At 34.9% G+C, this 27,179-nt stretch overlaps 1 protein-coding gene across 2 annotated transcripts in view; it reads left to right on the top strand.

The window, feature by feature from the left end:
- The first annotated feature begins 1,160 nt into the window (after positions 1 to 1,160).
- The window catches only part of dennd2c (DENN/MADD domain containing 2C), a 58,446-nt gene continuing 32,427 nt past the window's right edge, over positions 1,161 to 27,179 (top strand). The window contains exons 1-5 of one of the 2 annotated variants that reach the window (XM_001919051.8): positions 1,161 to 1,546; positions 11,073 to 12,052; positions 17,219 to 17,343; positions 20,358 to 20,470; positions 22,234 to 22,401. In XM_001919051.8, the coding sequence (XP_001919086.4) occupies positions 11,241 to 12,052; positions 17,219 to 17,343; positions 20,358 to 20,470; positions 22,234 to 22,401 (1,218 nt within the window). In that variant the 5' untranslated portion in view covers positions 1,161 to 1,546; positions 11,073 to 11,240. Of the gene's footprint in view, positions 1,547 to 11,072; positions 12,053 to 17,218; positions 17,344 to 20,357; positions 20,471 to 22,233; positions 22,402 to 25,459; positions 25,536 to 25,648; positions 25,703 to 27,179 lie in introns of those variants that run through there. The other variant, XM_073910090.1, reaches the window with a different exon arrangement.

Here is a 27,179-nt window from a genome sequence, read left to right as displayed (position 1 = left end):
TACTCTACTCTGTACTGCTCAGTGAGTGCTGTCTTTTGGATGAGACGTTAAACCGAGGTCCTGATTCTCTGTGGTCATTAAAAATCCCAGGTTGTGCATCCTGGCCAAATTTGCCCTCTGGCCTCTGTTCATCATTGCCTCCTTATCATGCCCATATCATAACTGGCTTCATCACTCTGTCTCCTCTCCACCAATCAACTGGTGTGTGGTGTGAGGTGTGGCACAACATGGCAGCCATCACATCATCCAGGTGGATGCTGCTTACTGGTGGTGGATGAGGAGATTCCCCACAAAAATGTGTTTAAAGCGCTTTAAGAGTCCAGAAAAGCGCTATAAAAATGTAAGGAATTATTACTATTATTATTAATAAATGACAAAAAAAGTAATGAAATTGTAATACAATCTTAAAAACTGTTGATAAATATTTGTAATGTTTGTAAAGTAATGTTTGTACTTACTGATGCTTTATGCATATATTCTATTGTATTTAACTTGATGTATAAAACATAAAAAAATAATAATAATTGAAAAGATTAATTCAACAACTTTGAACTCATTTAAAAACTAAACTAAACGTAACGAGTGACGTGAAATGAAGTAATAAAATCTTAAAAACAAAAATTGTTTTATAAAGTAATATTTGTCCTTATTGACGATATGTTATGCATGTATTGCATTCTATTATTGTATTTATTAGTATTTTGAATTAGTTTTATTTTTGAGCTATCCTTTTTTTGTTTCAAGTTTTAATTTTAAATTAGAAAATGTTTTATTATAGTTTTTATTCAATTATTTAGGTGTAAAACAGCTTAACTTGAATCATTGCATTAAAAATGTTAATGGCATGCACTGAATTTTGCACCACAACACTAGCAATGTGAGCTAACAAAATCAACAGAGTTAGTTTTGATTTCATGTGTAAATAAAGCACTAGTAGTCACATGTATTCGCCTCGAGCCACTAAAGAGTTAAAAACTGCACTCTCAAGAAGACAACAAAGTAGCATTTCCGTTTCAAGTCAGTAAAGTTTTTCCTTTTGAACCAGTCGATCTTGAGTCGATCTGAGAAACTAGGAACAAACACAACACATGGAGATTTTATGAAGAGGCGCTTTTATTGCAGCTCGTGAACTGATTCGCCGCTCAGAGGAACCGAAGCTCAGATGGGGAACTGACAGCGCAGGAGGAGGATTAAACACGATCACATCCACTCCTTCAGGAGCTCCCAAAACACTTTAATCTGGAATATATCAGTAACAACTGGCTTTACATTGTTGTCGGTTACCGAGGATTATTATTGTTTGGTTACTTTGAAGCCCGTCGGTTACTCACTGAATGGATACAAGTTTGTCTCGAAGACGTTTTTAGCCGCCTGGCTAACTTTAACCAGCCGAGAGATATGAAGACTTCGGGACCACAACACAAAACAGAGATACAGACTCGGCATTTGCCCTAAATAAACTTCTGTGAGAGTCTTTGTCTCGGTTCATGTCAGATGAGTCCAACATATGTGTTGTGAAACAGCGGATAAGTTCGCCTAACTTTAAGTAAGTGAAATCTCTTCATAACAAAAGATCTGAATTAACTTAACTTAGCTGACATTAGAGAGCTGCTGCTTTCGTTTATTCATTTAAATTAATGTAATTATATATATATATATATATATATATATTTTTTTTTACTATATCTGAATTGATTTAATGGTAAAATTAACTAAAATTAATTCTATGTTTAGTTTTACTCAATTTAATATTGTATTTGTTTTACATTTTATGTTTTTAAAGGGATAGAATATCAAAAAAATTTAAGTTCTGTCATCATTTGCTCAGCTTATTTCAACCCTTTATGAGTTTATGTTGAACACAAAAGAAGGTATTTTGAAAAATGTTGTAAACAACCAATGGCATCCATACTATTTCATTTACTTTGCTTAGCTTTTACTTATTTCAGACTATTATGAGTTTGTTGAACACAAAATAAGGAAATTTGAAAACCTGTAACCATTGACATCCATAGCATTTGTTTTACTATGCTGAACTTTTACTTATTTTAAACCATTATGAGTTTTTTGAACACAAAAGAAAGTGTTTTGAAAAATGTTCGTTACCAGTAACTATTGACATCCATAGCATTTGTTTTACTATGCTGAACTTTTACTTATTTTAAACCTTTATGAGTTTTTTGAACACAAAAGAAAGTGTTTTGAAAAATGTTTGTTACCAGTAACTATTGACATCCATAGTATTTGGTTTACTATGCTCAACTTTTACTTATTTTAAAAATATTATGAGTTTACAATTGAACACAAAAAAGTATTTTGAAAAATGTTGGAAACCTGTAACCACTCACATCCATAGTATTTATTTTAATATGGTCAGCATTTACATACTTCAAACCATTATACATTTATGTTGAACATTAAAGAAGGTATTTTGTAAAATGTTACAAACCTGTAACCATTGACAGTGATAGTATTTAATTTACTAAGCTCATCTTTTACTTCAAATAATTATGAGTATGTTGAACACAAAATTTTGGAAACCACTAACCATTGACATGCATAGTATTTGATTTGTTACGGAACTATTATGAGTTTATGTTGAGCACAAAAGATGTTGGACTTCCATAGGATTTGTTTTATTATTGAAGTCAATGGTTAAAGGTTTTCAGCTTTCTTCAAAATATCTTCATTTGTGTTCAACAGAAGAAGCTCATGAAGGTTTAAACCTCTTGAGCATGAGTAAATAGTGAGCAAATTTAAATGTTTGGGTGAGCTTTTCCTTTAAACTAATTGTTAATTGACACTTCATCATAGTTACCTATTCATGTTTAAACAGTTAAAGTTCACACTGCTAATCAAAATATCATTCATTCATGTTTGGCACGTCTAAATCTACTTTACTCACTATGCCTTTGGGTGAAAATAAATACGGTGGTGACACCAAAGCCAAGTTGTTTATTAACATCCATAACTCAGCATGCTTTGACACAATGTTTTCTCTTACGAACGTGATTAGGCTGAGTTTTGACACTAAACTTGCCCACTTTCCCACCCTCTTGATCCACCCCACCCAAAAGCTTGTCCCCTCATGCACAAGTACCCAAGGTGGGTGGATCACCTGTCAGAGGTGGTAATATTATAGTTTATTTATGTCTTGATTGTCTACCATTTGAAGGCTGGGTTAATGCTAGTGTCTGGTTGACATTGTATGGGTGTTTTGTGTACGTCTGCGGTTGCTGATGACTCTTTTGATCACCGAAACCCCAAATTCAGAGCTCTGTTGGTGAACCTGGAAGCAGCAGGTGGCTTGGAGAAAAAAAAGAGAGAATTTAATCCACCTCTCAGTTTGTTGGGAACGTCATAAGAACTTCCTACTCGTATGCAGTCGGGAATGTGTAGTCAGGATGATCTTTTACTGCAGTAGAGTTGTAATTAACCACTGGTCTGCTCCATCCAAACCTACACGCAGACCATTTCAGACTGTGTTAGATTTCATGCCAGACAGGGCCCTGCATTATGACAAAAATCATCATATTTTTTAAATATTTCCCAAATTATGTTTAACAGTGCAAGCGTTTTTTTCACAGTATTTCCTTTTTTTTTTCTAATAAAATTCCTTAAATAATTTCATTTGGCTAGAATAAAAAAGTTACATTAAAAAAAACATTTTAAGGTCAATATTATTAGCCCCTTAAGCAATATTTTTTTTGGATTGTCTACAGAACAAACCATCATTATACAGTACAATGATTTGCCTAATTACCCTAACTTGCCTAATTAACAGTTAAGCCTTTAAATCGCATTTTAGGCTGAGTATTAGTACTTAAAAAATATCTAGTAAAATATTATATATGATCAACATGGCAAAGATAAAATAAAATCAGTTTTTAGAAATGAGCTGTTAAAAATATTGTTTAGAAATGTGTTGAAAAAATCTTCTTTCTGTTGAACAAAAATTGGGGAAAAATATACAGGGAGACCAATAATTCTGACTGCAAATGTAGGTCATCTCATGTCCTGATAATGATAAATATCACCAATATCATCAATATTGTACCACTCCTGTATTCTTTATTTATTTATTTATTTTTTACATACTACGGTATATAGATCATTTCAATGTGGTGATGTCATTGGCCCATGAACATTTCCTGCTTGTCAAACTATTTCATAACTATATCAAGATGCAGTTCAATCATAACTTAACATTATCTCTTTAACTGCCTGCTCTACCAAATGGTCGACCATATTTTTACTGTTTTAAATAATGGTTTACTCACGCAGCGATGTTGGTTTACAAAAAAATCTAACCAACATAATCCTGTTGCACCACTACACTTGATTTTGTTTTTTTTTTGTAAAAAAAAAAAAAAAATTCAAAAGAAAACACTAAATAAGATTCTGAAATATTTGATGGCGGTCTTCAAAAAATTAAGACAATTTAGTATTCAAACATAATCAAAATAAAGCTTTTTTTTTGTTTTAAATAAATTGGACTTGCACTTCATACTTTCTGATTTTCATTGTATATGTATTAATTCTGGTACTTTTACCATAACAATCATATGTCATATGATGACATATCAATCTTTTGGTAAAGGCTGATATTTTAGAAATTATGGGATCATATTTCTCTCTTTATTTATGGCAAATGTTTGATTAAAGATGTAGAAATATAAAATAAATCTTTATAAAGTATAAAACACTTTTCAGAAACTAATGATTTTATGCTCAATGTCAAAATAAGATGCAGAATGTAAACATTGTAATTTCAAGATACATTCTCTCCTCTTAAAATTCTTGGAGAAAAAATATATAATTTACATTTTGTGATGTCACAAAATAAATGATAGAGCATAGATTTTTTATTTTGTCAATATGATTAGGCTTGGGCGGTATCCAGATTTTGATACCGTCAAACCTCCTCCCTATTTTAACACGGTATACGGTATTACCCTGCATAATAATAAAACTATGAGGCTCAGACAGCGTCAAGAAACTGTTGGCTTGTGCCTGAACCATTCAGAAATTCAATACCGTATATACGACCTTAGGTTCGAGGTATTTCCATCTCTTGCGGTCACGTTTTTGTTGCACAGTTTGCAAATTGCCTCGTTGTTCTTTTTTGAGACCAGGTCACTTGGTGCGCGACTTGCCATCTTTCCCCACCTCTCTCTATCTCCTCCATGTTGTCCCGTGATGACAACCATGCGTACGCATGTTTAGGCATTAAATAAATTATATTTAGTATTTAATCCTTGTCTCCTATATAAGTGCATTGTTTTTTATGATGGTATAACTGTATTAAAACTGATACCGTTGCTATTTTTAGATCCCGTGGTATACCATATTACCGCCCTAGCCTACATATTATACACTAGCTATGTTTCCATCCACCCATTTTTATGCGCATTTTGGAAATGCGCATAAAAATTTGGTTGATGAAAATGCCAACGTGCACATACATTTTGAAAATGCACATTAAAAATGTATCCGCGTAACTGAGTAGGGTAAACTTTTAATTTAATAAGAAAAGATGTGCATAAACTACGATGGAAACACTTTTATCAAAATTCCAGTATGCACATTAAAAAGGTCATGTGATTTTGTTATAAGAGATCATGTGATGATAAAAATGTTTGTGAATGGACAAACCAGCCGAGCACAACTACGAGAGTAAAACTCTAAAATTCTAAAATGCCATAACCGTTTCAGTATTAGTGTTATTATATTATTAATTACCTCCAAAACTGTCAGGAGTGTACTCCATGTCTCATGCCTTCAAACAGCACCACTCATTCATTGCGTGTCGATATCCTCTTCTGAGGCGCAAGTTATTTATTAAATGAAGAAAGGATTCACGCAGCTCCTCCTATCGCAGCAAATTCTGTTTTTATTTTTGATATTTGGTGCCAGATAATCATAAAGTGACGATTTTGTTCTCTTTGACTCGTTGGATGGAAACTGCTTTATTCGCACATATTTTATGTGATAATCTAATTTTGCGCATAAACTTAATTCGCATTTTTAGATGGAAACATAGCTTATGTAAAAAAAAAAAATCTGTAAATTAGCAGTTTTCCCTATTGTGTGATTTGTGTAATTATTTTCCCCTGTTTATTTATGCTTTTAAATTGCATTTTGGGACCTTGATCTTTCTTCCAACAACTTTTAACCTTGAAAAAGTTTGTTTTTGACATTTTTAATGATTTAAAGGGGTATACTGTCTGGGTTATTGTTGTATATTACGGGACAAAAACCTAGTATTGAACTGCCAGTAGGTTTTCTGTTATTATATAGACTTATTTCTCTATATATAACTTCTTATACATTATATTATTTTTAAAATGTCAATAAAAGTCACTTTGTTAGACTGTAGAGTTGCAGTTTCAACATCAAAAGTGGACAGAGCAGAGATCAATAATTGCAATTCACAACCGTAAATAAACCGAAAACACAATAATACAGAAACAATTCATTAATAGATATTTTTATAGTGTATTTTGTCATATTGCACAACCCATTTCAGACTGTTCGATTTCATGCCAGACATCTGAGTCACTCACACACAAAAAAAACAAGCACTGAAATACTACACCCGATTAATTAGCGAAGCATCGTTTTTTTGGACATTCTGCTGATCTGCTCTTCCTGTGAATCAGGAAACATAGGCAAGGCCTTCCTGCACACACACAGACACAAGTGGGTCAGTGGATGTGATGATCAAGGGGGAAGGGATCTGGCTCCAATCATGGGAGAGATTCCAGTGCGTACGTTAGATGTAGGTCATTCAGAACAAAGGCATCATTTTCAGGCCCGGCTGATCAAATGTGGTCATATTTACCGAATTGTTATGTCGTTCGATCATCGCGCCAAGGAATTTTAGCATGTCCTCACTCTGCGTAATGTGCAACGTGTCCAAAACACTTTGGCTCGCTTTAGAGCTGCCAGATTCATCCCTGCTACAGTAGATGGAATTTCAAGTGGCCTCTTTTTTTCTTGTCAATTTGACCAGCATTTAGAAACTTGCATGAAATGGTGCATATTTTCCTCATTGATATTCTCAGCGCTCACTCTTGTGCCACAATAAAGCCTTTCTATGGATGTGGAAATACTTGGGATGCCTGTCCTATTCTCAAAGAAGCTTTTGGAGAGGAGTGAAATTGAATTACATTATGCTCAAGTGTGTTAATGCATGGCAGTGCTTTGGACGGGCCCAGCTGGAGAGGGTGGGTGTTCCTGGGGACGGAGGCCCCCACGATGCTTTGTCTTCTCCCGTGTTCCTGTCGTTGTCATCTCCTCTTTGTTAGGGCTTTTATTTTGGGTTTCACTGCTGACCTTGACAGGGACGATCTTTGGTTTCCTGCATTTATGCAGAATGCTGGGAACATCACGTTTTGTGTGTGTGTGTGTGTCAGTTGAACCCAAAGTCCCTTTAAGTCATTTCACTTGGGGGCCATTTTTGTAACACTTTGATAATGCAAGTGCAGTGTTATCGCTTTGAAAGATAAAACATAAAATTTTTCAAAGCTTTTTTGCTAATTAAATTTCATATTTTTAATCACCAACAAAATTTAATTGACAATTAAACAGTTTCTTAAGTTCTGTCTCTAAGCATTCGGATCATGACAAAAGGTTGCCCATGCTAATAGACATGTGGGCTGGAAGGGAACAAGATCACAACACATATTTTCTTTATGACTGATTATGGAGGATGTGATCAAATGTCATCCTGTCAATCAAACTGTATAACTTCTGTAATAGTCAAAATAGAGTGAGATAAACTGAATAAGTCTTATTTTTAAAATTCCCTGATGTTAAAATATGATCCAAATCCCTCTTATTTTGAGGTCGTCCTCAACGTGACGTAGGAGTGCGGTTTCTCCACCCACCGAATTGATTGACAGCCGCATATTAACATGTCTCCATAGAAATGCATATAATCATATTAACAAGACAGTGCGTCCGCAAAACAACTGGGATTAAAAGATCTGTTCGGCTCGCTGTGATCATTAATCATCATCAAATTTGATCAAGAATGAATTTTACGAATTTCAAATGTTTTATAAGAGTGCAAGTTTGTGATGAATTACAGCGATTTTTATCGTCTTTATCACCACAGCTGCATGTCAGTGCAATTATAAAAGAAGAAATGCTTCAAACCCAGTTTTAACAACTTTTTTTAACAACATTTTGTGTGACTCCTCATTGCAGAAAGGCTTGAATTAACTACAACAAAGAACAAATACATCAAATAATCATTGGGAAAGTTCTTGCTGTAATCTTTCTCACAAAAATTACGTGAGATCTGCTTCCTTCATGTCTGTCACTGTGCTGTTTATCTGATGCAGCCAGAGATTGAGGCACACTCTGACAGGCACGCAGGATCGGTGGGTGGGATGAACTATTATTAAAGGCACAGGCAACAAAAACAGCAACATTGTGTTCAAAGCAGAAAATTTCAATACTCTGAAAGGTATAATAAATAATCTGATGGGTGTTTTGAGTTGAAACTTTACAGACACATTCTGGAGACACAAAATAATTATTTTAAATCTTAAAAAACGGGTAAAATAGGTGCCCTTTAAAAGTTTTAAACACCATGTATATATATTTCTCCTGTCTGTGACGCAAGTATTCACTGAGAATCCATTGCGTTTACTGACCCTAGAGGGTTCATAGTAATGAAGCTGCAGAAACTGTTGTTGAGAGCTCACGTTCTGGACTGGACCAAGCTCCTTCCACAGAGAATCGCCAATCTATAGCGATCAATGATTGGCTCCTTTACTAGAAGGGCAGGGCTCGAAATTGCGACCATTTTGGTCGCATATGTGCCAGAAATTTTATCAATGCAACCTCAAAATATATTTGGGAGCATTTGTGTGAGTGCATAAAATTGTTGTGTGCGACCAGTTTTTACAGCAAAATGTTCACCACATGTGCAAATTTGGGAGACATTCACGCAGAATGCATCTGCACTTGAAACGCGAAACGCAGCGCTCAGGAATGGTTCAAAACAGTTGCCATGTCAACTTGCTGCAGTAAACAAAGCCAAGTCCGTAATGCTTGCCCTACCTTTGCGCTCTTTTTATTGGGCCACTGCTCTAGCACTGAAATATCAGCTGTCAATCACTCAGTCAACGCCCTCTGGCTTGGGATGACAGAGAGAGCTGCTACCGCTAAAAATTGTAAAGCGCTGAAGATGAGAATGAACCGACAGATTTTGTTTTAGAAATCATGGCAGCTAAAGTTACAAATAATGACACATCTTATTAGTGATCATGTGCTGAATGTTAATCCACCATCTACACTTTTCCAAGAGTGGATAAAAGACTTCCATTAGCTTCAAGTCCGCTATGAAAAGTCTGTGGGATGGAATTTTCAGGTAACTGTTTGCCACATCTAGCATGAGAGCTTCTGTTTAATCCTTCATTTAATCGCCAGATGCTGTCCGCCGTGCAAGCTATATGTAAAATTGAACACCACGTACATCATCGCAAACGGGCTTGCACTGAGTAAACTAATATGGCTAATCATGAAAAGACAGGTATTGCTATTTACAATACGTATGCATATAACAAGGTACAGTATATGTCAAAAGCATCAGTCTAATATCTGACACCATCCGTGAGCACAGCACAGTTATACCGTTAACAGATTCGTTCATGTCAAGCCGTGCGTGCAGGGCTGGTGAGCGGTCCGTGGATCTTTTGGTCACTCAGTTATGTTATAAAAATCTATTTTCTTGTGAGAACGGGATTTCGTTCAGACATATTTTCCTTACGCTTGCATATATATTTTTTTGCTTGTTAGTTTGATTACTTTTGATTTCAAATGCAATAAATAGGCTATGTTTGTATAAAACTTATAGTAACGGTGCTTATAATCAGTGGCGCAAAAAGGGGGTATGCAGTATATGCGGCGCATAGGGGCGCCACACATGGGGGGCGCCATTGTGCCAAAACTATTTTTGAAATTATCCAAATTAAAAGTTTCAAATAATATATATATATATATATATATATATATATATATATATATATATATATATATATATATATATATATATATATATATATATATATATATATATATTTGTTAAAAAATTTTATTTAGCATTTTATATGAGTATAATATTGTATTTTATTAAATTAAAAAATAATTTCACCCCCCACCCCCCATTTTTCATACCATATACATGTTTTTATGAATTTATTATGTATCATATTGATTCATCAGGACTTTTGGTAATTTCTTAGCTCAAAACTATTTTAATTTTAGCTACAAACAAAGTTATAACATTTCAATTAAATAGAACTTTTGCTTGTTTCTGTTTTTTTTTTTTTACACTAAACATTTGAGAGTCTTTTTTATTTAACTTTTAGCAGTTTCAGTCAATTGTTCTTGCAAAGACAGACCTTACACTTCTCACAGTATGCATGTGAGAAGTAATTGCAATGTTCTTTTGCCCTTTAGGACTCCCATGTCTATCATTTTGTTTTGACAAATGTAGTACAAAAAGTCCAAAAGGAAGGCTAGTCAAGGTGATATAATCATTTAGTGAGGGAAAATTAAATTGAGAAGAAATTTGGGGTGGTATGAGATGCATTTCTTTGCGACTTAACATGCTTAATGTAATTATACCTTTTACTACTTCATACTATTTCAGTTATGTTCAGAACTGCGAAACTGTATTTTTTGAAGCATACTGATATGAAAAAATATCTTTAATTTATTGATGGAAATATTTTCCACATTTTATCACTTGCCTGTTATAAAATTTAGTTGGATTGAAGGGGGCGCGCAAAAGTTGAAGCCGCATACCCGTCAGAAAATGTGCAGTTGCGCCCCTGCTTATAATTGGTGGGTGCGACTAGATTTTGGCTGATGCGCCTAAATTTTTAAAGTTATAGCAGTGGTGCTACCAAGCAAAAAGGTTAATTTTGAGCCCTGAAGGAGCTTTGTTTGCTAGAGCAGCCGTATTGACAGTTTCATTTTTCACCATTCAAAACTAACACCTCTTGTATATTATAATGTTTGCAGCTGAACCCACTTGCTTTTTTTCTTCACAGGCTCCAAAGGTAAGGAAGGATGGCAGAGCAACTGAATACATAGCTGTCCTGCAGGAAGCAGTGTCTTGGGTGAACTTATTAACCAACTTGCACTGCAGAGGAAGGGCTTCTTCCTTGATAGGCTTGCAATGTCAGACAGTCCTGCGGTGTGACGGCAGTCTCGTCGTCATGCTGGCCCTTGGAGTGGACCATGAGAAAAAAGGAGGACCAGGAGGAAAGACGCGAGAGCCTGGCGTCAACATCAAGCAGAAAATCTCACAATGGGAGGGATTGACCCAGCAGGAGGACATCCGGAGTGGGAAAGTCCAGACCCAGCGAACCCTTGCTTCTCGCAGGCTTTCAGAGGACCTTCTTGGAAACGGACTTGACTCCAGTGATGGAGGTCGTAACAAAGCAACTGTATTTAAAGCCAAAAGCCTGGGTTTGGATTTCAGGGAAAACCTGAAGACTTTCAAACCAGTTACTCCTGAAGTCAAGCCTAATTTCCCAAGAAATCGAGATCATTTAAATAAATGTGTTACCCCAAGCACTGTATCACAAGTCCAAGTGGCTAAACCGAATGTAAAAATCAATAATATCAACTCCAGCCATTTTTCAAATGTGGAAATTACATCTCTACCTCAGTGTGTAGATTATCCAGAGCCGTCACTACCTCCGGGTAACTTTTACACCTCCAGGGGTTTCTGGAAACGACTGGAGGCGGATGAATCTTTCTGGGAGAGGGAGAAGGATTCCTCGCTAATGACTAAGGGACTTGACTTTGGACCGTCTTCTCCTCCACCTAAACCACAGCGCACATTCCAATACAAGGGTGCAAGCAGTCCTACCAACCAGTGGATCCAACCGGAGAACCAGACTCCAGCTGTCAGCAAATTGAATCAAGTGCAGAAGCATGACATCATCTTAAAGCCACCCAGCTGTCCACCTCCTCCTTGTCCAGTCAACACCGTCAATGGGTTTTCCAGACACCGAAAGAACAGGTGAATGCTTTTCCCAGCATGCATATCACATTACATAGTTAATCCCAAACTTAAGAAGGGAAATGTGCTACATCCAACAACTGCAAACACAAGGGATGTTTCACCCAAAAATTAAAGTTACCTCATCATTTACTCTCTCTCCTGTGGTTTTAATTCTTTCAGTTTAATTTTTCTGTTGAACATGAAGATATTTTTAAAAAATGGTTGATATTGCTAGGGCTGGGTGATATTGCAAAAAATTATCACAATATCATGTTTCATATCATTCAATATCAATAATTATTGAATATTTTTACCTGTACATTTAGGAATATTAGTTTTTTTTATTTAACCAATTTATTTTAATTTAACAACTTTACTAAGGCAAATCGTTTTAATAGCCAAAAGCAAAAATATTTAAACAAAGTATCTTATCTCTTGATAATAAAATAAACATAAGTGTTAAAGAGACTCTTGAACTTAATAAATAAAATGTTACAAAGTGTGTGCAATGGTAATAGAAGATCAACATCTGTAAGATGTCAATAATAATGATATAGTAGACATCAAAGGCGAGGCAGTGGCACAGTACGTAGTGCTGTCGCCTCACAGCAAGAAGGTCACTGGGTCAAACCTTGGCTCAGTTGGCGTTTCTGTGTGGAGTTTGCATGTTCTCCCTGCCTTCGCGTGGTCTTCCTCCGGGTGCTCCGGTTTCCCCCACAGTCCAAAGACATGCGGTACAGGTGAATTGGGTAGGCTAAATTGTCCGTAGTGTATGAGTAAATACTGACACCAATTTTATCGCCCAGCCCTAGATGGTACCCATTGACTTCCATAGTAGGGAAAAAAACAAGGTCCAAATCTTCTTTTGTGTTCAACAGAAAAAAGAAACTCGAATCAGCTTTGAGCAAGTGAATGGTGAGTAAAGGATGACAGAATTTCAATCTTTGGGTGAACTATCCTTTAAATTGCTTTTTCATAAATAAAACTGGTCAGATTTTGCATTTAAAAAATTGACGTAATCACTCACAGCAGTCAAGTTCTTACAGGCGTTTCTGTGTAGTGCAAGAAGTATAAAGAGAAGGGTGGGAGGCAAACAGAAAATACAGATGAAGTACAAGATTAGTCATAGAATTGCTGTCTATTCAGTCTTAACTTGTATTGTGTTGTACATCCCGAAATTCTCTTTGCGCCCTTTTTTTTCTACTGCTATTCAACTCTATATATTCATATGATGCAATTTCCACTATTGCACTGACCCACTTTTTCAGTTCTGATGCTAAACAATCTGTCATTTAAAAGAAGCATTTCTGTGTTTTGGGTTTTGAACAAACATCTCAAGAACTTTCATTTTGGTGATAATATCTTGCCATTAAATAATTGTCTTAATAAAAGGGAAGAGCCAGAAACTTTCTATAGGTGATCAAATAACCTCCTCATATAATTACGCTGTGCAAAACAGTTTAATAACTTTTCATAAATAGCGTTTTGCTGGCTTTCAAAACCTGTTCGACCTGGTCTCAAATGATATATCCCCTCGGACAATAGGTGTTGGCCTAAAACGTTTTCAAACTGACATGCCTCACCTTGATGGCTTGAATCATGTGGAATGTTGAGGTGTGCTGTTACTTTTATAAATAGTTCTTTGATCAAATTTAAGTAATATCATAGGCTTTCAGTGAAGTCAGAATATTATACACTGTGAGAAATTCTGTGACAAAAAGTCATAAAAACAAGTGTTCAACTAAACATTTTTAGTCAGTTTGATTGATGTAAGTTATTGTGACTAGAAAAGTTAATTTGATTCAACGTAAACATTTAAGGCAGCAATATTTAGAGGCTTTTAGAGGCTTTTCATTTGGAAAAATACTGTAAAAAGAGACTGTCAACATTTACTCCTCTTCATGAGCCTTTTGTGGTTCAATAAATTCCTGAAGAACATTCCAAATTTCCAAATATTTTCCCACATTCATTCATTCATTTTCTTGTCGGCTTAATCCCTTTATTAACCCGGGTCGCCACAGCAGAATGAACCGCCAACTTATCCAGCAAGTTTTTATGCAGCGGATGCCCTTCCAGCCGCAACCCATCTCTGGGAAACATCCACACACACTCATTCACACACACACTCTCATACACTATGGACAATGTAGCCTACCCAATTTACCTCTACCGCATGTCTTTGGACTGTGGGGGAAACCGAAGCACCTAGAGGAAACCATGTGAATGCAGGGAGAACATGCAAACTCCACATAGAAATGCCAACTGAGCCGAGGCTCGACCCAGCGACCTTCTTGCTGTGAGGCGACAGCACTACCTACTGCGCCACTGCTTTGCCCTTTTCCCACATTTGACTTTCATAATACAAGGGGGAAAAAGCCATTCTTCAAAATATCTTCTTTTATGTTTCACTAAAAAGAAAGTCAGTCTTACAGGTTTGGAATGAAATGAGGATTTGTAAATGATGTTGAGTTAAATAATCTCATAAACAATCCTGTTTAGTAAAGTCGTTTTCTTTGTGCTTTAATATATTTATGTCTGCCCAATTTCATGAAGGTGAATGATATGAATTATTTAGCCTCTTTATGCTTTCAAAATACTAAAATCTTTGTATATTTATGTATATGTTGCAATTAACGTGAAAGATTGTTTCTGTTGAAATGGCCAACAACTATCATTTGAAAAAATATAAGAGCAATTCATGCCAAATTAGCGAAACCGTTTCTGCGTTTTTTGTGTAAGCAAGTATTTTACAGTGCTCGGCATTTCTTATTTTGGCCAATTTAAACAATTATAAACAACATAAAACAGAAAGATTTTGATGTTCTGATAGTGATTCCTATGTGAAGAATCACTTCCTGCCCTCCATCTGAATATCGGTCATCATCAGTGATGTCATGTGAAAACAACCTATAAGTCATAGAGTATAATCTGTCATTTCAGACGCAACTATAGTTCATCCAAAAATCCTCACCATTACAAATGTTGGTAACTGCTAGCCATTGATATCAATAGTAGGGGAAAATGGTATGTCAGTCAGTGACTATTGTATGACATCATTCTTCGAAATATCTACTTTAGTGTTGAAGTCATTTCTGTGTGAAATGTCCCTCTTAGAAAATGCACTCTTGTACTTGTTTGTTTCATAGTTTGGGTTGTGCAGCTTTGTGTCAGAGGACACTGGGGAGCGTTTAACTGTGAGTGGATGATAGTTTAGCTGTCTGGCCTCATCCCCAGCTGTGATGTCAGCTGTGCTTTGGCAGAATCGCAGCCCATTGTTCACATTCGGGCCTACTTCTGTTTCAGTGAAGACTTCAGGGGTCACACAAGGGCTTTCTGAAGACTTGCATGTGGTCACGCTGTTTTTGTTTACTTCTTCCACTAATTGTTTTTCTATCTGATCATTCAAATCACGTTATCTCTTCCAGTGATTTACTGTGTGTGTGTGTGTGTGTGTGTGTGTGTTTGTGCGTGCGTGCGTGCGTGCGTGTGTGTGTGTTTGAGTAAAATGTTAATATGTGATTTATTCTATAAAGTCTTAATAAATTTCTTCAGAATGTTAAATAGATATGTTGTAAATTTTTGGCAGATTGATCAAAATAATAAATAGTTTAATTGGCTGTGACTGAGAATAAGGGTTATTACAACTAATACTGATTTCGCAGCCATTCTGATTGTAAATGAAAATATTAATTTGACCAGTAGTCATTTTATACTGTAAATTACCTTTTTTTCTTTTAAATTAATAAGAAATGTCTTCTTTAGCACATTTCAAAAAAATATTTTATTTTTAATTTTTTAATTTTATTTTTTTTACTCAAACACAACTATAAATTAAGCATCCTGGAAAACTGAGAAATCGCAAGTGGTCTATTATTTTTTTCTTTTCCATTGCTGTTTTTCTGCTTTATTGTTTGACAATGTTATACATTAAAGAATTACAGCCAGGATTGGGAACTTGTCTGTCCAATTGAAAAACAAACTGGCTCATATCAATAAAACAGCTATGATAACCATAGGAATAAAACAAAATTAGCCTATGCAGACTTAATATGAACATTATATGTATGTGTTTGAGTAAAATGTTAATATATGGTTTATTATTTACAATCTGATAATATTTCTTCTCAATGTTGAATAGAAATGTTGTCATTTTGGGGCATTTTTGGCAGATTGATCAAAATAATAAATGGTTTAATTGGTTGTGACAGAGAATAAGGGTTATTTCACCTAATCTAATAATGATTTCGTAGCCCTTCTGGTTGTATTGCGTTGTCTGAAAAGAAAATGTCTAAATCCTTTTTGTTCATTTGACCAATAGTCATTTTATACTATAAATTATATTTTTTTTCTTTTAACTTTATAAGAAATTAAAGCAAAATTAGGAATAAAGCAAAATTAGCCTAAACAGATTTTATATTAACGGGCAGTGATGAGAGAAGACCAATAAATATTGACAATGACTTCAAACATCCCCCCCCCTTTTTTTTTTTTTGTTTATTTTTTTATTTATTTTTTTTGCAAAAACCAGCCACTGCACAGACACTTAAAATGCCAATGTGTTAAACCAATAAACTGAAAATTTATTTTCCTCCTGCATCTAAAAAACTGTTGAATTCTACCAAGAATATTACACATCAGCATTTTACTACACTGTGTTTTGTATTATATCTTTTTGATGCATATTGTGTAGTAATTGAATGCAATAATGCTTTCGGGGACAAGTAAAGTTAAACTGAAATGTTACTGTATGTGCATTTTAGTGCTTTCCAGTTACAAAAGAGACCTGATATTGACCTGAAAATATAATATACAGGAAATGTTCCTGCCACAGACAAACACAATCTCTTCCAGTCATTTAATATGTATGTGTTTGAGTAAAATGTTAATATATGATTTATTCTATATACAATCTGATAATATTTCTTTCCAGTGTTAAATAAAAATATTGTCATTTGAGGCATTTTTGGCAGATTGATTAAAATAATAAGTGGTTTAATTAGTTGTGACTAAAATTCCAGGTTATTTCACCAAATATTGATTTTGTAGCCCTTCTGATTCTATTGTGTTTTCTAAAAAAGAAAATAAATGTCTAAAAAAACATGGCTCTTTTGTTATATTGACCAATTGTCATCACTATAAAGGATTGTTCCTGCTACAGACACTCTTTGTCCTCTTTCTCCACAGGAAGTCATTTGAGTTTGAGGATGTGGTGCGGCTGTCAGCCCAAACGGCCTCTAGGGGGAAGGAGAGCCGCCGCTCGGGTCTTTATCACGCCCTGTCTGAAGACAGCATCTATGAGGACATCATCTGTGAGTTATACTGATATCATCCAACTGGTATTACTGTAAAATAGGCTCAAAAAACAGATGTTTGCATTATATGAAGCTTAAAATAGAAAAAAGTTCATATGCACTGTATATAATACCAGTTTAACAGTTTCCGTATTTTGTGATTAACACGTTTTCTTTTTTTATGCTTGTGAATTGCATTATGAGATGTGGATCTGTGCTCTGACGACTATTGATGCTAAAAATTCCACTCTACAGTTTTACAAAGTGACTTTTTAGTAGTTTAGTAGTAGAAATATTATATATTATTATTTCTTTAAAAATAACTGTTACGAACCCTTTTTTTTTAATCAACACAAAATAATTAATTCATAAAGGGAACACAAAATAAAGAGGACACATGAACTAAGTTGTCTAAATTAATAAATTTATTACAACCAAAACAATCAAAAAAATCATGTGCCACAACTAAATAAGAATGAATAAAGAATCAATAACTCACATTCTCCAACAACATACAACACTAACCAAAGACTAAACAACCCAACAATTAACAAATTAGATCAAAGTAAGACTTAAAGAAAACAAAACAGTAAATTAAAGAAACGAAAAGAAGCTTGATGGCTGGCTGTGAAGTCTCCTCTCTCTCCCCTCAAGGTTGGTCCGTATTTATAGCCAATTTCAATAACCGCAACTCGCTGCAGGTGCGCAAAGGCGGACTCTATAGGAAACAAACAGTGAGTGACGTCATGACACCCACGCAAGCACAGAGACAGGCACAAGAGAAAAAGGCAACAGCCGTAACATAACAGAAAATGTACTGGCAGACTGTAAAAGATATGGATGTAGTATCTGTGACATCACCCACAGGTTTCTGAAGAGAACAAATTAAGCTACAAGTAGGCGAGGCCAACCGTTGCCATTTTGTTCGTGCGGCAGGATACCAAACAAGGGCAGAGAGGCGGAGAGTGAGCAGAGCTACAGACACCTGCTGACATTTTGCTTGGACCTGGCTCAGACAGACTTTACTTTGGAAAAACGCTTAATACTTTATTACCTGCGACTCGTTTGTGTTCTGACCACATGTGCTTGGTTGTACACTATATCAATACAGTGTTTAAACTTTTAAAAACACTGCTGTACTGCAAAGAGCCACTAAACATTGTTCTTATGATGTTTTCCTACAAGAGGACAACGCAAAATACACCTAAACACTTAAATTATAGTCTGTTTTAGTAAATGCAAGGCTATAGATGAAATCCAGGCACAACCCTGTATGACAACGTTTTAGATGACTGTTCTGGAGCCCACAGTTAATCAATCTGTCAGATTCTGGAGTGCTTTACAGTTCTAAAGAACATTATAAATGATCTTAAATAAAACAAATACATTTTTAGAGATGGAATATAAGTATATAACTTCACTCACCTGGGAAATGGAGGCAACTTCAATGGTTTGTGAGCACAATTAAGTGCACACAGCATGCCATATGATCTGATAATTGTAGGAAATAATCTCAAAAGCCAACTGACTGTGTAAAGAAACATTAGCCAAAAAAAAAAATAGATGTATATGCCGAGCTCAACGGCTAATCAGCTGAGGTGACGAGACAGCAAGTAGTGAGACCTATCTGTCACTCCAGTGGCCACGCCCTTAATTATGCAGACTTAATATAACTTAATAAATCAAAACAGATGAGTTAAAAAAAAAACTTACCCCCCTCACAGTTGTCATGAAGGTTAATCATGGCTATGTGCACCAAAGCCATCTTTTGTACCAGGCTGTAAACATGTTTTTATCAGCTGTAAAAATGGCCAATTTCCCATTGCAGTCAGAAATGACCTGTACTTCCTGGAGCCAGCCCCTCAAGGCGAGTCGATGAATTGCAGTTTTAGTTACTTCCGTATTGGCTTGTCGAGGGAGAGCAGGTGGTTGCCGCTTGCTTTTTACAAGGTTTTTGTACCGTAATATACAACACCAACCCAGACAATATATCATTTTAATCTATTAAAAATGTTAATAAAAGTCATGTTTTCAAACTTCTCAATGTTAAAAGCTGTTGGAAGAAAGATCAAGGTCTCTTAATCTAATTCAAAAGCATAAATAATTGGGAAAAATAAATATGAATCACAAAATATGAAAAACTACTAATTTTTGGATATTTTATGCAGTGTGTACTAAATATGCGATATACTGATAAAAAATGTATGATAGAGCTGAATTTTAAACAGAGCCTTCAAGCTATAACCGCTAAAATCTGCTCATACCTTCAGGCTAAGCTGAGGTTTCATGCAATGTGTTTTCAAACTGATCAGACTTGCTAAGATTTGCTAGTGTACTCAAAAAATGACTTGTACAAATAAAACCACACACTCAAAAAATTATGTTCACAGTTTGTTCAAACTGCTTAATTAAAATAAGCAAAAACGACACAATTCGTTATTGTTTTATGTTCACTTCAATTTAATCCACTTAAATTTGTAAAAACTAACAAGTTAACTTAATTCCTTCCTGTTCACCCCAACACAAATTGATTGTGTGGAACCCAGCAGTTTTTATAATGCATATGTTTTCATTGAGGGGTGTCAAAACTTTTAAACGGTAGATCTCAATAGGCATTTCACCAGCCACCAAGTTCAAGACCTTCAGACCTTCATCAATCTATAGCTATCACTAGCAAGAGATAGCACCTAGCCTGGAACATGCTAACAACATGCTACTTCATGCTAGCAGAAGGTTAACTCATGTTAAAACATTCGAACTATAATGGTAATTTGTGTTACTTCATGCTAAAACAACCCAACAATAATTCTAAGTTATGTTAGTAACGCTAATTCATGCTAAAATTCATGTATTATAAACAAATGTGATTATAGGGTGCTTTCTCAAGACAGATAGACAGACAGACAGACAGACAGACCACTGACTTGTAGATTTACACATCCATAATTGCTATGGAGGATTTTTGTTTATTGTTTTGCATGATTTACAATGTTATCTATAATCTTCAACATTTTTTAACTATTTGTTTGCAGCGGATATGCCAAAAGAAAACCCATATGAAGATATCACGCTTTCTCCCATGTGTTTACCTATAAGGCGGCAACGAAACTACACAGTTGGACAAAGAGAAAGGCCACAGCTCAAGGTGACTGTCCTTTTAAATGAATACTGATTTGATGAGTTTTTTTAGTACATATCATATCATATCCAGTGTTGGGCAATTAGTCCTCATCATAAACTCAACAAATAAAGATATAATTTTTTGGCCTTTTTGCCTTTATTAGATAGGACAGTGTTGAGACAGGAAGCGAAGTGGGAGAGAAAGAGAGGGGGTAGGGTAGGGAAATGTCCTCGAGCCGGGATTCGAACTCGAGACGCCCTGACGTGCTATTGCACCATATGTCGGCGCTAACCACTAGGCTATTGCGCCGACGAAACTCAACAAATAAGCCGTTGATGATTTAGTGTAAAACCAGCAAATCAATCTTTTTTTCTATTTGGAAAATTACAGTTATTAATAGTTCTTATAAACTATCCATTTTTAACATAGCCTACATAATCTACGAATCAAACAAATCCAAAGATTTTATTGATTTTTGCATAATAACTCCGCACCAAACTGAGACATTTATTTTATAGCTTACAAAACATGTTTGCAAATCAATGCAATATCATGTGTAAACAACAAAATTGTTATATGCTATAGTAGCCTATACTTTACAAAGTCAACATATGCGTCTTGTCATTATCTTTCATCATGCGCAGTGCGAGCACATAAACCACGAGTGAGAAAGGAAATAAAAGGACGCGAGCTCTAAGGTAATACCAGACGCTCAAGACATAATCTGTAACATAATGACTTGTATTAAAAATGATGACAGAGTTGTATGATATAAGAATAACAGCGGAGCATTAATGAAATGCATAGGCCTATTTTCCATGGAGCGATCGATTTGAGGTAGCCTGCTATTTTATTTTGACGGAAGAAAAAAACAATATGATTGGACAACACACTAAACCAGTTCATAAAAAGGATTCAGTCAGTGTTTTCATTTTGTAATCTAAATTTGTAATTCAAATGGAAATATCTATAGCAGGACTATTTATTTATTTTATTGTTTTTTATTTAGTTTACTTTGTTTTTCTATGCAGTTGAAAACACTGCAGGTGCGTGAAGATGCTCGTGAAGATGTTGATATGTTCTGTATGCTGTTGTTCGCATGTTAAAATCAGACACAAAATAGACATGTCAATTCATTTTTTTTTAATAAATAATATTTTAATATTAATCTGACCAGTTAACTGTTAATATTTAGTTAATAAGTGGTTTCTGTTGGTTGGTAAAATTAACCGAAATGATCATGATTTCCACAAAAATATTACACCGGTTTTAACATCGGTAATAACAAAAAATTGTTTTTGAGCACTGCATCGTTACATAACTGGAGTAATGTTACTGAAATTTCGAAATTGCATCCCCTGAGTAATATTTGAAAGTGTATTAAAATATCTAAATTATTGTAATAATGTTTTTAAATAATGCTTTTAATTGTAATATTTACTGTATTTTTTATTTAATAATGTATTAAAATTGGGGGGGGGGGGGTGTAAAAATGCAATAATGTTTCAGATTACTGACGTTTTTATTGACTTTATTATTTTAAAAATAGAAAATTGTTTAAATAATCAAAGAAATGCATCTGTTGCAATCATAATGGATGTCTTTTATGTATAATTAACATGGACTGAAAGCCAGCTACAAAATTGATTTATGTGGTCTTTAAAGCTATTTACTCCAACTGTGTGTTTCAGTAATAATAAAAAAAATGTACATAGACTCCACTTTTTAAAGTATTAAACTAAACTATCTTCCCATCTAAATCTTTTTTTGTCTATCACCATATACAGCTCTCACCGAAGCCCTTTACACTATTGCCTAATGGAGACCGACTACATAAAGTGGGACGAGACCATAGACAACTAACAACATCACCTACATGCAGCACTATCTCCAGCTCTCCCAGATCATCAGCAGTTAAACCTGCTGCATTGTACAAGACAAGCAGGCAACCCCTGGTAAACCCACACACATAAACACTGTCAGGTGGCATTAAACATTGCACAACGCGTGTCTGTCACCACCTGTTTCTCTGATTGTGTGCATGTGAACTTTAACCACACACCCTGACATGACAAAATATATTCTTCAGTGTTTTATAAAGAGGAGCTGGAAATATTTTTTACCACAATTTACAGAAGATACACACTAACATGTCACTACAGCACAACAGTAGTTTATTGAACAAGAAACAATGTCATGTTTAATTCTAATGTTATTAATGCATACTAAAAATGCATATTTGTTATATTTAAAGTCTTCAGACATGTTTCAGGGTGTTTGTGGGGTCTTAAAAAGTCTTTAATTTACTGAAATGGTGTGTTGTAGGTCTTGAATCTTTTTTAACAGGTCTTAATGTTCCTTTGTTCATGTATAGCTACTCAATCTGGCCATTAGCATACATACAATAACCAACAATCCATCTCAATAAACTTTTAAAATGTTAACAGTAAATATTTCAGCATTCCAAAAAGGTTTTAGTATGGTTTGTGTTTATGCAAGTGAAACAAGTGTGGTGCTAATCGACAAGAGGAGGCACCAATAACAGTCCATACACCATACTATTCAAGCAGTACAACTTTATTATAATACAAGTTTATTGCTGGTACAGACAGCTGAAATCAACTATCACAATAATAGTCAATAATCATGAATCATACTCAGGAACAACATTTATGGAAAACAAAAAAATTGCATAAAAGGCCTATAATGCGAAAAAAAAAGCTGAGTAATAAGGATTACATGAAAAAAGACACTTAATGAAACAAAAAGCAATTTGATATACAGTAAGTATGTACAGCCTCAGAGACATGCCATCAATACGGCACATTTCCAATGCACATTTCCGCACAAATAGATTTCCAATGCTTTCTGTATATTGAATCATATTATAAATGTTATTTGATTTAGACACAAGAGTGCTCAAATTATTAGTTTAATGTCAGAATAACATTCCAGATGTTGTAGGAAACATATGGATCATGTTTGCACTTTCTTTCCATAATTATAATCATGAAATAAAAATAATGAATTAATTTATATAGACTTAATTAAAATAGCCTGAGAATTAAATTAATTATTGAATAGTTTTTGGAGAATTGAGTTGCAACCTGACACAGATTCATGTCTTTGTAGCCAATTTCTGGTGATTAAGGTATAGTACAAATTTGATCTCACAAACTGTAGTCAAAAGTAAAAAAGAAAGAATAACTTTCATGTTTTGAGAAATGCGACACAATGAAGCAAAACAGAACCCTTTTTGCCATCAGCACCACAAAAATATTAGGAAACTAACTGTATGTCAATCTGCAGGGCAAAATATTAAACCATTTTTGATGCATGAGCAATTTTTTTTGTCTAGTCCTCAATTGCACTGAATGTAGGACGAAAGAGAACGGTCAGAAATGTCAGTTTTAATGCTTATAGAGGAAGAGGGAAGGAAGTGGTGAGAAATGGATGATGGTGGCCGGAAACGGGAGGTTAAGGATTATCATGAAGTCGCTGTTCATCATACTGAACGCTGCTGAATAATCAACTGTGTTCAGCTTTGTAAGGTTATTTCATGCTAAAAATGTGGTAACAGCAGGTTAATTAATGTTAGAAATATGTTCACAGACACAGCATGTTAATACAAGCTAAAAACATGTTCACAACATGCTATCATGCTAGAAACACCATAACACCATGCTAATTCATACTAGAGGCCTTACAATCTATGCTAGCAACATGCTAAGTCACTTTAGAAATATATAATATGTTAATTGATGCTAACAAATTGCTAAGTTTAGTAGAAACGTGTTAATTCATTATAACAATATGCTAACTGACTATCAGGTTTTTTCATGCTAAAAATGTGATAACAGCAGAATAATTCATCATAGAAATATGTTCTCAGACACAACTTGATAATCCAAGCTAAAAACATGAAAACAACATGCTAATGTACTTGAAATTGCTAGCAGTGTGCAATTTCAACAAACGTTACTCCTCTTGAATTAATCAGACACAACATGATAATCCAAGCTAAAAAATGCAAACAACATGCTGATTCATGCTAGAAACACAAAAACATGTTAATTCAAACTAGAGACCTTCCCATTCATGCTAGCAACATTGTAATTTTCTTTAGAAACTTACAATATCATGTTTTCAGTATGCTAAAATCATGCTATTTCATGATAACAATATGCTAGTGTACTAAAAACATGGTAATAGCATGCAATTTCAACAAACTTTACTCCTTTGTTGAATTCTAACAGACACAACATGATAATCCAAATTAAAAACATGCCAGAAACATGCTAGAACACAATGACAACATGTTAATTCATACTAGAGGCCTTCCCATTCATGCTAGCAACATGCTAATTCACTTTATAAACTTATATCATGTTGTCAGTTTGCTAAAATCATGTTAATGCATGATAATAATATGCTAATGTACTAGCAACATGCTAACAGTGTGCAATTTCAACAAACTTTACTCTGTTAAATTAGTCACAGACACAACATAATAATCCAAGCTAAAAACATGCTAACAACATGCTAATTCATGCTAGAAACACATAACAACATGCCAATTCATGTTAGAGGCTTTCCAATTCATGCTAGCATTATGCTAATTCACTTTTAAAACTTGTAATATCAGGCTCTCAGTATGCTAAAACCATGCTAATTCATGATAACAATATGCTTATGTACTAGCAACATGCTAGCAACATGCAATTTCAACAAACTTCTCTATTGAATTAATCCTTTTTGCATGGCACATTACTGTACAGACAATTTGTATGAGAATCCAATTAGAAATGATTTAAATGAATCTGCTTTAAAGCTCGCAACCTGATGACTGACGCCTTCACACATATCATCAGATCTTAGCCTGTGTTTTTAGTTTAAGATAACTTAAGACTTCGATATAACATAGACCTTTTTTTTCTTTTCCAAGCCCTTAATTGCACTGAATGTAAGATGTTACAAAAGAGAACGGTCAGAAATGTCAGTTTTGACGCTCTTAGAGGAAGAGGGAAGGAAGTGGTGAGAAATGGAAGATGGTGGCAGGAAATGGGAGGTTGAGGATTATCATGAAGTCGCTGCTCATCATACTGGACGCTGCTGAATTATCAGATGTGCTCAGCTTTGTGCCAGAATGATCCATTTTGTTCATTTAAAAAAAGCTTGAATCAGAAAGATCAAACAATGTAGATGAGGCTCATGGAGGAATGCCGATTTAATAAAGAGCGCAAGCAGAAAGGGAAGGTAAGACACTGCCTTTCTTCAGTAGAAACCACTTATTTTAACATCAGACAGCAAGAGAGAAATGTGGAAATTGTTCTGATGTCCAGTTTTTCTGTAGGTTGTGCTTGGTTGGTGGTTACTGCAGAGTAAATGCAGTCCAAGTGAAACATCAGTAACTTGTTACCGTAGTATTATCTATATATCTTGAATTAGGCTGTTTGTTTCCAGCTTCTTTTTAACTTAGTCATTAAGTTGCTTTTGTCATTTAAATTTTTTTTTTTGTTTAGTAGTTTTACTAGTAGTATTTACATAAAAACGTGTGTGATATTAAAGGCACAGTATGTAGTTTTCGGCTTTAGAGCAACATCAAACAAAGGCATGAGCGTGGTCATCGTTGTCGTCTTCATTTCATTACATCCTTAAAGTTAGAATAGCTTGTTTCTCTTGATTTGAACATTCATCGAAACATTTAGGATAATGTTAGTGTATTTAAGCTTTACATAAATCAGCGAAATATGTAACACTGTTTTATTGGTTTTTGGATATTTTAATTTAAAAAATCAATTATTGTGGCTTTAACAGGATAAATATCAAACTGCCAGTAGGTGATGACAAGTCTCATTCATTCATTAATTTTCTTGTCGGCTTAGTCCCTTTATTAAAAAGGGGTCACCACAGCAGAATGAACCGCCAACTTATCCAGCAAGTTTTTTTTTTACGCAGCAGATACCCTTCCTGCCGCAACCCATCTCTGGGAAACATCCACACACACATCCACACACATACTCATACACTATGGACAATTTAGCCTACCCAATTCACCTGTACCGCATGTCTTTGGACTGTGGGGGAAATTGGAGCACCCGGAGGAAACACACGAGAACGCAGGGAGAACATGCAAACTCCACAGAGAAATGCCAACTGAGCCGAGGCTCGAACCAGCGACCTTTTTGCTGTGAGGCGACAGCACTACCTACTGCGCCACTGCTTTGCCCCTGCGACAAGTCTCCATTTTCATTAATTTCATTGATTTAATGGATTCGTTCAAAATAGCTGGTTCATTTAGAAGCAAAGTGAATGACAGTCTTTACTAATAGATTGTGGAATAATTGGCTAAAATAAAAAAAAAAAATAAATAAACGTAATTCAGGAAAGAAACATTATTCTCGGTGTTCCTCTGACACACAAATGTTCTGCTCTGGCTTTGTTTGGAACTGTTTTCATCTGATAAAACGAAAAAAAAAAGTAAAACGACAGTTTAGGTTAAAGTGTAAAACACTCCAATTTTGATATTGAGCTTCTGCATAAAGTCTATGTTTACATTTTTTTATTACACTTACATGCACCCTCTTGTTTGAATGTGAAAATGGAGTGGGATGAAGCACAAGCTTATTATTTTCCCACCCTTTTACCACAAACATCATTCATCTATTATTTAAACTTATTTCTTTTTTACTTATCTCTTCTTTTTACATGAGACATATTTGATCCTTTTGGC

This window comes from Danio rerio, chromosome 8 (genome assembly GCF_049306965.1).
Source record: "Danio rerio strain Tuebingen ecotype United States chromosome 8, GRCz12tu, whole genome shotgun sequence".
In the NCBI taxonomy this organism is placed as follows: Eukaryota; Metazoa; Chordata; class Actinopteri; order Cypriniformes; family Danionidae; genus Danio; species Danio rerio.
This window is presented reverse-complemented; position numbering and strand designations above follow the sequence as displayed.